Source organism: Seriola dumerili, unplaced genomic scaffold (genome assembly GCF_002260705.1).
Source record: "Seriola dumerili isolate Sdu_G_001 unplaced genomic scaffold, Sdu_1.0 BDQW01000073.1, whole genome shotgun sequence".
NCBI classification, from domain to species: domain Eukaryota; kingdom Metazoa; phylum Chordata; class Actinopteri; order Carangiformes; family Carangidae; genus Seriola; species Seriola dumerili.
The window spans coordinates 5,214,030-5,228,197 of NW_019174328.1; the positions used below are offsets into that span (position 1 = coordinate 5,214,030).

The 14,168-nt window shown below is 38.6% G+C and overlaps 1 protein-coding gene across 2 annotated transcripts in view; it reads right to left on the reverse strand.

Annotated features, from left to right (window-relative positions):
• Positions 1-14,168, reverse strand: part of macrod2 (MACRO domain containing 2) — a 401,391-nt gene that overhangs the window by 383,132 nt on the left and 4,091 nt on the right. For both annotated transcript variants that reach the window (XM_022743689.1, XM_022743688.1), the window contains exon 3: positions 10,699-10,812. In XM_022743689.1, the coding sequence (XP_022599410.1) occupies positions 10,699-10,812 (114 nt within the window). The remainder of the gene's footprint in view (positions 1-10,698; positions 10,813-14,168) is intronic.

Sequence of the window (14,168 nt, forward strand, 5' to 3'; positions counted from 1 at the left end):
TTCTTGGTCAACCTAAAAATCTCTTTGTTCTTCTGGGGAATTGCTAACACAGACATGTCAAACATCTAACTGAATATTCTCAATGAACAAAGCATTGCTACCTTAATAACAGTGTTAAATGATCAACGGATGAAATAAAATCCTACATTATACAGTACCTTCTGTAATACAATGAACAGTGTTGATATCAGTTTTGTCATAAATGAGCCCAAATGGGTTGTGGTTTTGGAGTTCATTAGTACTCATTGTCTGCATGGAAGCTACATTAAACACTGACTTGTAAGCTGTAAGACCTGTCAAAAAAATAACTCCATAATGCCTAATGGAATCATATCTCCCAGACATTTCACATTCAGCTTACCGTTCATCATAGCCAACAGGACTTTGCCTCACTTTCATTACTATTCCACTGAACGGAGGTCTTTGTCTATAATGAGTTCACACTCCCTAAGCCTTACAGTAACCACACAATCACTTGTGTCAACAAAAGGGAAATCCATTTCATCAGAATGTCCAGTCAGTGCTTCATTACCATACACAAGGGCAACAACTGTGCAGCCACGAAGCCTCAAAGAGTACATTTGTCAGTCAGTATGTTTGCCAAGAGTATTTTCATTATGACTGCACAATAGATAAAGGATGCTCAATTAAAACATAATCACAGGTCAGTTCATCACTATGACATATTGCTTCACACCAGTTCTCCAACACCACAACATACTACTACAGATTGCAGTTACACAGGGAAGGTTAGGGTACTGTTATGTTTGTGTAACTTATCGTGTCTTGTGAAGATTCACATTACTTCCAGAAATTAAGATCAAGAATTGTTTAGTTGTATACATACTCATGTACGTATAAAAACCACTAACTGTCAGCATGTTTTCCTTGGGACAATCTAACTTCTATTAAGGAGTCTTCAGCAGCACTGTTCTTTAAGGTCAGGACCATTACCATAGAGAGCTTTTTGTCACTGTCAACAAGCTGACAGTTTCCCAAAAAGAATTACAACAAATTTCCTTCTCACATTTATTATATTTTGCAAGGTTTCAAAAGTTATGTTGTTTTGAATTTACACCATTTTTTTTCAATCTAGGAAAGGCTGCTGTTGTTATGAACCAGGTTCATTACAGAAGATGGAAAAGGTCTTAGGGTGATTTTCTAAAAAATGTGTATGTTTTCTGGTTTGGTACTGCAAGTGTTTCTATAAAACATAATTTGGGGATCAAAAGTCTAATACAATCAGAGTCTATCAACATTATATCTGCTGCATGACATTATATTATGCAGCAATTAGCTTAATTTGTACAGTACATGGATTTCAGCATAAATAATAAAAATACACACACACACACACACACACACACACACACACACACACACAGACGCCCCTCCCTCCCTGAAGCCAGCTAAGAAATATTCTCGTGTTATCTCTTTCTTTAAATATAGAAAATACTCAGAGAAAAGGTGCTCTCTTGTTAACTGAATATTGTTGAGATTTATGGGACAGATTAATTTTGGCATGATTCTTCCCAGTTAACCACATCAACTTAAGGCCTCTGAGCATCATGATTATTGTTAAACACACACACAAAATGTCACCTACACTTGAGTACTTCCAGCTAACTCTCTTCAAAATTCTTTGAGAGAAATATAAGTTTAGAAGTGAAATGGCATCTCCTCTTAGTGTGTATTCCCCAATTGCCTAGTTAGAGGCAAACCTTCGCCTTAGAAGGACTTATGAATACGCTTCTGGAAATATAACAGCACCATATTCCTCTGAGAATTACTCTTAAATAAAACTTTTAAAACTAGGAGAGAAACATCAGTTATTTTAAAATGCATTCAAAATGGCCAGTTGAGAGATACTTTTATGAACATAGCCCCTGGTTCCTCAGCTTTGAGACAAACTTGAACATGCTCACAAATATTGAATGAACTGCCCTGGGTTATAGGAATTGTATTCTCATTTAAAGCTACTCAGCAAACATCACAGTCTTTCATTTCAGTAGCTTAGAGGTCTTCTTATATGGGGTGACTTTTGTGTTTAGCAAACAGGAAACTAGTGAGGAGGACATAATTTCATATCTCCATAAAGCACTGACGTTCTAGGTGAAAAGACTTTGCTGCACTGGATTATTTCATTTCTGCTTCAACACAACTTCATGTTCCAGAAGTATGAATTTATTTTAACCACTGCATCCCCTCTGAAGAAATGGGTACTGTGAAGCTAAAGCATAAAATTATCAAATGGAGTGTCTGGTGAAAGAAAATTACATCCCTCAAATAAAAGGCCCTTGCCAAAATGTGTGCTTTATATTCCTTTACTTACTTGTAACATTATGTTGCTCATTACTTGCATCATTACCATTACCTAGCCATTATACATAGGAAGCCATTATAGAAAACCTTGCCACTGCAGGCTTGTAACCGAGTAGCTCATCAGTATTTCTGCTAAGGTGCACACTTTTCCAGGTTCTCTGTGTACATGGCTTGCATTTGTTTGTTTCCACAAAGGTTTACAATATTTGGTGGACTGGAGATAAACTGAGACAAACTGAAAAATGAAGGAAATGAAGGAACGGGAGAAAACATTGGAGGAGACAGACGCAGGGCAAATGGTGTTCAAAGTGGGTTGTGTTGAAGACTAGTGAATCGCCTGCTGACGACCATGCAGAATACACTGCCTGGGGACTGTGCAGAGATACAGTCAGCAGTCAAGGGTTGATTTCTCCAACCTTCTCCTTTCCCCTGTACTTCACTCTGTTAGTAAAGGGCTAGTCTCAACCAGCATCTCCCCACATTCTCTTACAGATAAAAGAGCTCACTCCCCATTTTGTGCATACAACTACACAACAGCATCTCCACATCTTCAGCTAAAACTGAAGGACAAAACACTTCTTCTATGCTAATAATACCGTAACATCTGAAACGTTGTACTGAGCTCCAAAATCAGCATGTGTTTCTTTTAAACTGTTTAATTTTGTTCCAAAAACAGCACAATATTTTTCAGACATTTTTCTAACCTACTTGAGAGGCAGATGCTGACAATCTATAAGGTGCCTTGGAATTTCCAGTTGTCACCGCAAACAGCTCTAAAGAAACATCTGTGAAGGGGAGGCAGAAAAAAGGAATTTATCCATCTGAAATGCAGAACCAGCTCAGTCATCCCACTTCTCAAAGGTACTCTGCTATCAGAGATGTCAGTGATACTTAGGTGGAGCCACAGTGCCCCCTACAGGTCAATAGATAAATAAGACTTATGAGCATTGGATCTATTCATCTGATGGTCTGCCTATGTTACCTGGTAAATGAAAGCTTAACCTGCTTTATACTACTGCTACAAAAAGTTTTATTCATCAGCTTGAGAGGATCATACCCTTACCACACACACACACACACACACACACACACACCTTCCCATACTGTATGCATGGTCACACTGACCTTGACCTTTGACCACCAAATTCTAATCAATTCATCCTTAAGTCTAAGTGAATGTTTGTGAGATATCAGGTTCACAAGAATCGGATGGATGGCCAACCCGAAAAGATAACACTACCTACTATTTGTTTTAACATCTAATTTTTCTTTTGATGTTTTATAAGTGACTTCTACAGTTTTTACTGTTATCAAAGGTCATCAACTTGTATGAGACAAAAGAAAAGAGAAACAGAAGGTGGTGAAAGACTCTTTCCAAATGTTCCCATTTACCCTTTCAATTACTCACAGGCCTGATGGATGGGATCTGGCGTGTGTGCAGCATAAGGCGGAGTGTTTTGAAATGTTTCTTTCAGACAAGGAGGGGGCGGTGGAACAGAGATGAGAGGAAGGGGCCAGGAAGAAAAACAGGGATGCAAACAGCGACTTTCTGACCTTGACAACAATGGCTTAACTTCTCTGCCGACTGGGGAGACGAGTGAGGACCTGACCTGAATGACAGGCCTCTTCATTAGCAATGGCACCTCTCTCCAAAAACACAGTCAGTTTCACGGCATAAACACCACTTTGTGTGGGTGTGTGTGGCGTTTACGTTTTCAAGTGTGAGTGTTGGAAAGAGAGCGAGGGTGTCGGCTGGGTCACAAAATGCGTGACCATGAAGGAAGAGGAGGCTCATTCTCCAAAACACTCAATATGGTCATAGACCATTAGCAGTGCAAGCAATGGGAGATATTTTTGTAAGTGCCAGCCAGATACACACTGACAGCAAAGACTCCCATGATTACTTTCCATTAGCCACACCTCGTGAAAAATTATTTCTATTTGGTCATGTTGGCACTGTGTAGGCCAAGGAGATTAGGTAAACAACTTTGACGTTGACCAAACACTGATGGAGGCTGCAAGGCTGCTCACAATCTGGACACTGGGAGGGGAGAAATCGAGCTGAAATCAGTAGAAGGGGGAAGCTCTCCAGCTGGTTTGTCAACTCAGTTCACATTTACACCCTGATGGCAGGGAAAACTCTGTCCTTGTGCTGTATCTCTCTCAGAGCTGATACGATTAACTGGACCTTTTAGTGCAGGACCCAATGCAACACACTCACCGGAGTCATTTCACTGTTCAACAGAGCAGCAAGTTCTCTCAGCCAGGGGCATTGATTTTCATTCTTGGTGTGACAGAGCAACAATCACAAGTTTGCTCAAGAAGTTACCAGTCCTCTGTCATGGTTTCTAATGTACTGTGTGTGTGTGTGTGTGTGTGTGTGTGTGTGTGTGTGTGTGTGTGTGTGTGTGTGTGTGTGTGTGTGTGTGTGTGTATACTTGCATGTATACACAACTGGCAGCAGAGAGAAAGAGAGAACAGAGAGAGAGAGTGAGAGCCCCTGAATTGCAGTCATATTACTGGGAGCATGGCTGCATCACTCAGGGAGGTTATGGCACAGGGTGTGAATCTGCAGCGACATATAGATCCATCGAGCCAGACTCTCCAGGGGCTGAGTGTGTTGTGCAGCACATCCATGGCCTGACAGAAAATCTAATGAAGAGCCAATGCTGACAAGATCCCCAAACAGTAGGAAGCAAAACCAAAAGCCATAGGGTTTATCAATCACTAAGGGAAATGAAGAAGTATAAAGTAAATTGTAAAAATTTTTTTTCCTTTATATGTCATGCCAGAGGCAGGTGTTCACCCATATGGCCTTTTATTGAGACAGCCTATTCAGTAATAATTAGATAATGTCCCCGTTTCTTAACAGCAATGTAATGTCCTAAAAACATTTTAGACTGATGCAGTAAAATAAGGATTTGGACAGCAAATCAATTTCACAAGAGAGTATCGGTTTCACAAAGTAGAAAAAGAAGAATATGTTGTCATATATTACAACTAGACCTTTAAAAGCACTCTAAAGTTGGGAAGAGTGACAAAGAAAAGTCTGTTTTTTAGAGTCTGTCTATAGACCAAGAGCTCAGCATGAGAATAAAAATGCCATATCTACTTTTCATTCTGGAAAGCCTTCTGCATTGCAAGCTAAAATATTACCAGAGCACTCAGAGTCATTCCCTAATAAATAAGGCAATGCTCTCCATTAAGGCTTGTGACCACAGAACCACATAATATTCTCTGGACATTACACACCATTATCCCACACTGTTGCTGCCACAACTACTAAGATTTTCAATAAGCGAGTGAGGATGAACCAGAACCACCTTGTACTTCCCTTATCCCTATAAGAAAGTAACCTTCAGAGATGCTTGTATGTACCATTTTTCCATTTGTTCATCTTATTCAAGTCTTATTTCAAACCACCTGACAACAAATTCAATGTCATGTTCTGGTTTAATTTACACAAGTTATTAAACAGCATAGCATGAAGATTTAGAAGCCAATTTTGTTTCCTTTAACACTCCTTTAACCCACATTACACGAGGCTAATAAATTGGTCATGATTTAATATTGAATATTATAATGACTGACATTATCCAGAAACATAAACATTTGTGTGTCTACATGTTACTTTGCTCTGACCACAGAATAATGTATTCTAATCAGTGTTTACTAGACCAGGGCATCTAGCCTTATGTCCTGTACATTATGCATGAATGACTATGAAGGTAAACAATGCTGCCTGTGTGCCAAGAAACCCTGCAGGCAAATACTGTTTTAATTGACTGCATATCAGAAAACTTATAAAAGTCAGTCTGTATTGAATCATGTTATTCTGCCCTCCGAGGGTCAACGCTCTCATCACAACTGTGATGACTGCAGTACAAGTGACCCCATACAACTGAATACCAATTTCCTCTCTCACACTCAACTCCCCTTCAGGTTCTTTATAGTGTTCATAACCAGATTCCCTGTGCACACTAAATTGGCTCCTGTAAAAAATGATCTAATACAGAAAGATGGGAAAGGTTTACAGTGGGTAATGGATTAGGAGTCAACCCCTCTGCATAATTACCACAGTCATCATGATAAGAGAAGTCCTCTCCACTTCTCACTGCTATCTTTATGACCTCATTCTGATCTGAAAGGGATGGTGACACTCACATGAACTCCACGCACAAAGACAAAGTGAATGGAAGACATTATCTTGTGTTTGCCATGTAAAAGCAACAGTAATGACATACATAAAATTTAAAACCTAGTTTGAGTGTCCTTTCAACTTTTAGTGAACCCTGCAGTTGTCTATGAAAAATATCTTGATTAATAGTGATAGTCTGCTCTTTCCATGTATCATTGTCCGATACCAATTCAATGATACCTGCTAAAGACATGGGTTACTAGAGTCTATGAATTAGCAATGAGGGAAAATGTTGGGTATTTGTAAAGGTTACAGAACAACACAGTATTATACAAAAGAGAAAAATGCACCTTGTAATAAATATCTTGGCAGAAAGTCTTCCATACTTAGGAAATCAATAACCAGGACAAAAGAGTTGCTGTTTTCCTGTTGCTTTCATCCTTTAAAAACAGTAGGAAGACAGAGAGCATGAGCAGGGTGGGTCTAACATTTTATGCAGAGCGGTGGCAGACGACTACAGGCTCGTTCAAAACAGTAGGCTGAATCAGACCATCTGCTGGCGCTGGATGCAGCCACCAAAGCCACCTTCTTGTGAAATGGCCATCCTGCCCTCTACCCCTGCAGCTTACTGATTGTCACCACAGCCCCTCCTGTCCTGCTCTCTCCAGGCTTTCACTCAGGTGACAGTTTGAGCACCTCCTCTCCAACCTCCAGCCAAACAGAATTAAGGAAGAATTAAAAACTCAATGAGCCTAATAATTAAACTTTAATGGAGGACATAAAGCAACTTGACATCCTCTAAAAGCTATAGGCAGCCACCAGAACAGCAGTACTGATCTGGCCCTAAAATTAAGGACATTTCTCCTTTGCAACCCATATGCTGTCACAGAAAAACCCTGTTGTGAACATTTTCAATGCGTTTTTGTTATGGGATAAAATAAAATAAATGAATAAAAAAAATATGTCAGCTCCAAACAAGCAGAAACAACGCAGATTTTCTTATTACCTAAAGAGGTGACATTTTGGAGTCGATGCTCACTCCAGTGAGCTAAACTAAGTGCATCTGGAAACATCTTCGATATTCTGTCTCACATTGAAGTATCTATATTATATCAATATATTGAATTACCTTGTTCAACAGCAGGACCAAACAGGCCAAACCAGTGTTAACTGCCAGTAGGTAAGCCAGCACAGGCTTATACTGGCAACCTGCTCCTGTGGTTGTTATTCAATTCATGTCCACTGAACACATGCAGGGTACAATAAGTAGCCTAAATATGTAAAAAGCGGAAAAGAGTCCTTCATTTCCATACATTTAACATGCCAACCTTCACATTTACCTGCAATACGCATGATTAGTATGCCTGCAGTTCATGTTGGACTCGTGAGAAAAGGCATTCTGACAGTTTATTAAGCTCAGAACTAATGCTTTCACAGTGCTAAAAAAAAAAAAGTCCCACACTTCATACACAGCAGTCTCCTGGTGCCAGGCGTAAATGAAAAACAGCATGAGAAAATGGAAGTACTGCAGGCTAGAGATTGGAAACAGTGAATAGATGAAAAGAAAGAAGTTGAACAAACTATCCAAAGATCTTATCTGTGTACGTTGCTCAACATCCGCAATGTTTGTTCACATGCAGCTCACAACCGTGTTAGTCACTAAAATTTGGACAAGAGCCACTACAGCCAGAGCATGCCAATTTAACAAATAGTTAAGAGCAATAATAGTTTGTAACCATAATTCATGTAACATAGTGCCATACTCTAAAATCAAAGGTTTTGTTACCACTGACCTAAAAAAACATGGCCTGGATTATTCCATTCACATTAAACCTTATATTCACAACATACTACTGCTGTTGAACAGAGCTGTCACACTAACACTGGGCAACAAAGTCTACTACTATATGTTCTTATCAGCCCAACCACAAAGACAACTAGCCCTGCAGTATGAATAGAGAAGCAGTGCTGAGATTTTCTGAAAATTAGGCTTCAGCAGTTCTTTCAACCTTTCAGACCCTCTGACAGCCTGCTAAACAGAACGAATTGCCTTTTGGCTAATATGTAGCTCAATCACAACCTGGATGTCTGGCAGCATTAACTCCTTAAGTAAACTGCCTGCATGTGCTACAATAGTATTCAATAGTTTAAAACAAAAACCTGCAATGTTCCCTCCCGAACCTCATTTCCATTCTCATACGCCCAATTTCTATAGTCACTTAATAGAAACACTGCTCACCTTACCCACTGCGCCTTAACCTTGATTTGTATAAAATATTGACTGACAAGGACATGGACCTCATATATTTTTGGAATAAAATTGTGGAAAAGTGAAATTAAAGAGGGTTTCATGCTTTTCAGTCTATACTATACTAGGAACAGACACTATAACACCAGGGAGAAACTTTCAGAAGAACAACCATCACTGCAACACCACTGATCTGGGCTTTGTGGCAGAGTGGCTGGAAGGAGTCAAAGTTTGCAAAAAGGCACCTAAAGGAGATTATCTGGTCTGATGAAACCAAGATTGAATTGCCTAGCTTCAAGTTTTGACAAAACCAGACATTGAATTGGATGTCCTTCTGAAAGTTTCTCAAATCTTCACATGGGATCTCAGGAGCTCAGCCAGAGTGACCATCAGGTTCTTGGTCACCTCTCCCCTGACTATTCAGTTCGGCCGGGTGGCTGACTCTAGGAAGAGTCCTGGTTGTTCCAAACTCCCCATGCTGCAGACATTTTTTGTAGCCCCAGATCTGTGCCTCAACACAATCCTGTCTCTGCTCTGCAGGCAGTTCCTTTGACCTCATGTCTTGTTCAGCTGTGAGACCTTATATAAACAGGTGTGTGCCTTTCAAAAATCATATCCAATCAGCTCAATTTAGCACAGGTCCAATCAAGGTGCAGAAACATCTCAAAGATAAATGAGAGAGAAATGGGAGGCACCTGAGCCAAATGTAAATAAACTGTCATGGCAAAGTGTCTAAATACTTATGTCAATGTGATATTTCAGTTCTTCCTTTTAAATAAATTTGCAAATGTTTTCACTTTTTCCTTTATGGGACATTGAGTATAGATTGAGGAGGATAAAATTAATATTTTTGATTTTAGCATAAGGCTGCAACAAAACAAAATGTGAAAAAACTGAAGGGGTCTGAATACTTTGCGAATGCACTCTATATAGAGCACGCATACAACAATACAATTCAGACATGTAGCAGTTATCAGAAAACTCAGTGCAAACAACAAACTACTTAAAACTGCATAATAACTGCTACAAGTGTTTCATGTATAAAAAGGTCAAAATGTTGATATAGTGAGACAATTGTCATGACATTTAGGTGTGTTTCAGGTGTCTGTTAAGTGTACTACACTACATTTGTATTTTTCATGATGCTGATGATGATTCAGAATGTCATGTCACCCTGTCCTCAGCAGGATGGGTATTTACATAATAGATTAAATTCATTAGCCTTATCCAACAGAGCAGGCTGTTTTTCACATCTATTAATCTTGCATAAATTACAGAGCTTTAATTCCACACCAGATGCACACTGCCTCAGTGGCAGTGTGTATTTGTGTGTTTAAAAATACTGCATGGTGAAGGAAAAGTTGTGAAACACTTGCAGAAAGCAGAGGTATAATATACTGCTACCATGCAGCTATGGTGTCGGATTGTCAACTCTATACATTAGCTGCAAAATGGTCCTGAGCATCAGCTGCAGAAGCAACAGGTGAAGAAATCTTTTAGCACCTCTGACTATGTGTGTAGGTTGTGCAGACTGCAGAAAATTACATAACAGTAGCACAAATCTCTGAAAAAGGCATTTCTGCTAACCCTCTCTGCTTCTACATCCTCTCTTTTTCTCACAACAGATCTTTACCAAGTTTTCCCTAACAGCAGCATTGGATATATGACCACTGATCATTATAGCACAAGCAGACCAAATTATTGACAAATGAGATTAATAGAACTGTAAACCAAATCAAAATTAATTCACTCATCAATCTTGTGTTTCACTGACACAAGGTAGCAGAAAGAGCTGGAACTGCAAACAACTTTAAAAGATAGGCAAGAAAAATTTCAGAACATAATCTGAATATTCACTGGATTTCAGTCAATGAGCAGTCTTTCTGAATCTTAACAGTAGAGGGCAGCCAAGTACAATTTAATAGCAGAGCTGCATGGAAGCAGCAAACACATCCAACAGCTCCCAAAGGTTAAAGAACAGAATCCTTACCAGCATTGACTATGGCATCCACCTCCAAGACAGTAATATCTCCTTTGTAGAGAGACACTTTATCACTCAGCCCACCTCCACCTGTCAGCTCCTGCCCTTCCTCATTGTCATTCACTGAAAAAGAAAACAACAACTTTGACTTGTTGCATTAATTAAAGAAAGAACATAAACATATGGAAGTGTCACTCAATAAATATACACTATCTTGTTCCTTTGAATAGAGACAGTACATTAATGAAAGGTTCTCACATGTACTTGAAAAGACAAAATATTCAGTTAAATGTGATAATGTGATAGTCCAGATAGCATTTACATAGATACTGTGAATTTAAATTGGTCATTTATATATGTATCCTCCTCCTTTCATGTAGTGAAAAAAAAAAAAATCGAATTGTGTGTTGAAATGTGAGCCACCATTTTATTAGTCAGTAAGTACTGTGTATAACAAGCCAGTTTTACTATGGCTATTTTGTATACTTCATCTATTGAGGAATGAGCCAAGAAGACTGTCAGCTAAGAGCCTCCCACATGAAGTTATTATACCTTGTTTAATCTAATGTGGAGAAACACTACAGTAGATGTCATCACCAAGCACTCCTAAACAATTTGCCAGTCTACCTCACTTCACTGAACATCAATTGTAGCCTGTGCTGGTTTTATATCAGAGTTCTCATATTACACGTTAAGATAAGTCCACTAATAATTTTGTATCTGTCTTTCAATTATTTCTCCCTTTCAATCCTTTAAATAAAATGTTCAATAAAAAGAAAGCAATTATTAAAAGGGAGAAATATTCAAAAATCCTCCAGAATCTCATGCAGCTACTTGAAAAAAAAAAAAAAAAAAAAAAATGCAATCCGGTAAATTTTATCTATATGAGGTTTGCTCATTGTTTTCAAGAACAGACCTACTGAAATACTGATGCTAAACAGTTATTTGTATTAAAAGTAAGATGTTTAAGTACTTTCATGTCATTCTATACTTCTTAAACTGTTTAAGAATACTGCAAGTACTTATGAACCTAATCTTCCCCAACATACTGTGTCCTACTACAAGTTTTGAGTTTTCATAGATTTGTGACTATTTGACTTTTCTAAAGCTCTGCTACAATTGGCTGACAAGGAATAGTAACAAATCTTTACTTTAGTAGGTTCTTCAGTGTTTTCTTACAGTAATTGTGTTTGTTACTGTGTTAAGACTTTCTTCTTGCATGCACCCTTAATAACAACAACACTTGCCTTTTATTCAACTTTAAATATACAGGGTTTAGGCTATGTTCTCCAATAAATTAGAAAACAATATTGCTTTGGTGAACAATATATCATGTCACTTTTTTTTTTTTTTTAAATCTTGCTTATCAAAGTTCACCATCACAATGTTGGTAAAAAACACAAGAAAGTAAATAACTTACAATAATTTGCTATTTCTACTGAATGTTAGTGTTCATAAAATACAGATACACCATAATCTGTTCTCAACTTTAGAAATGTATTACAAACATTACACATGTACCTGCACACAGGTGAATAAAACACATACAGTGCATTCATCTTTGCAGCCACATTTTGTTTTGTTGCAGCCTTAAACTAAAATTGTTTAAATACATTTTTTTCCCCCAATCAACCTACACTCAATACCCCATAATGACAAAGCAAAAACAGAATTTTTGATTTTTTTGCAAATTGATTAAAAAGGTAAAAACTGAAATATCACATTGACATAAGTATTCAGACTTTTTAGTCAGTACATAGTTGAAGCACCTTTCGCAGCAATTACAGCCTCGAGTTTTCTTGGGTGTGATGCGATGAGCTTTGCAGACCTGGATTTGGGGATTTTCTGAGTTGTCCTGAAGCCACGCCTGCATTGTCTTGGCTGTGGGCTTAGAGTCATCGTCCTGTTGGAAGGTGAACCTATGGCAGAGTCTGAGGTGCTGAGTGCTCGTCACCAGGTTTTCATTAAGGATATCTCACATGTCTCTCTGTCGCAGCCACTGAAGAACACCTCCACAGCATGATGCTCCCACCACCATGCTGATTTCCTCCAGACTGTTCAATCTTGGTTTCATCAGACCAGAGAATCTTGTTTCTCACAGTCTGAGAGTCCTTTAGGTGCTATTCTGCAAACTTTCACTTAGGTGATGCTTCGTCTGGTCACTCTTCCATAATGCCCAGACGGTGGAGTGCTGCAGTGATGTCTGTCCTTCTGGAAGTTTCTCCCTAATCCACACAGGATATCTGGAGCTCAGAGTGACTTTCAGATTCTTGGTCACCTCTCTGACCAAGGCCCTTCTCCCCAATTGCTCAGTATGGCCAGGCAGCCAGCGCTTGGAAGAGTCCTTGTTGTTCCAAACTTCTGTCTTTTAAGAATTATGGAGGTCACTGTGCTCTTGGGAACTTTTAATGCAACAGAAATATTTTTGTAGCCCTCCCCAGATCTGTGTCTCCACTCCTTGTTTTGTTATTCCACCAATAAAAAAAATCCAGTAAGCAAACTAAGCTTTGCAGGCAGTTCCTTTGACCTCATGGCTTTATTTTTGCTCTGATATACATTGTCAGCTGTGAGATCTTAGGTGTGTGCGTTTCCAAATCATGTCCAATCAACTAAACTGACCACAGGTGGACTCCAATCAAGGTGTAGAAACATCTCAAAGATGACCAAGAGAAATGGAAGGCACCTGAGCTAAATTTCAAGTGTCATAGCAAAGTGTCTGAATACTTATGTCAATGTGGTATTTTAGTTTACCTTTTTAATAAATGTGCTAAATTTCTAATGTACCGTTTTTGCTTTGTCATAATGCGGTAGTGATTGTAGATTGATGAAGGAAAAAATGTATTTTAATGATTTTAGCATGAGGCTGTTAAAAACGTCTGAATACTTTCTCTGTATTTTCTTTTTTTTTTCCCCCAAAATTACATTGTAGGTCTCCTGAGTTAAACAAATCTACATAATTTACTAATGTCCTTGATATATGATTAGCAAGCTAGAGGATATAAACATAATAGAAGGCAATGTTTTTTTCTGCAGAAAAAACATCACTCACAAGGTTAGGTTTGTTTTGAGGGCTATTTAAAAATGTTTCCTGTATTTAATATGTTTTTTAAAATTACCATATATGCTGTTTGCTTGTCTAGAGAAATTTATGACCAAGACACATTAGTTTTGTCTGTTATACCCTTGTTCATATTTATATGTGGATTGTGCTGTCCTGTGACACTTCTCTAATTCCTTTCCTCTGTGTTCATTGCTTCATTTCCTGAGGAACTTGGGGAATCACCTCACCTCCATTTAAGACAGATCTGAGATCAATATAAGCCTTGTTCAGTCTTTCTGACACAGAACACAACTACCTCTATTGGTTCTCTCCCTTTGACCAGAGTCTGGAGGTCCTTAGCATGGTTTGCTTGAAATTTCACATGGTAAGAAAGTGTGGTTAAATGCACAAGAATGGGCAAAATACTTCAGATGAAACA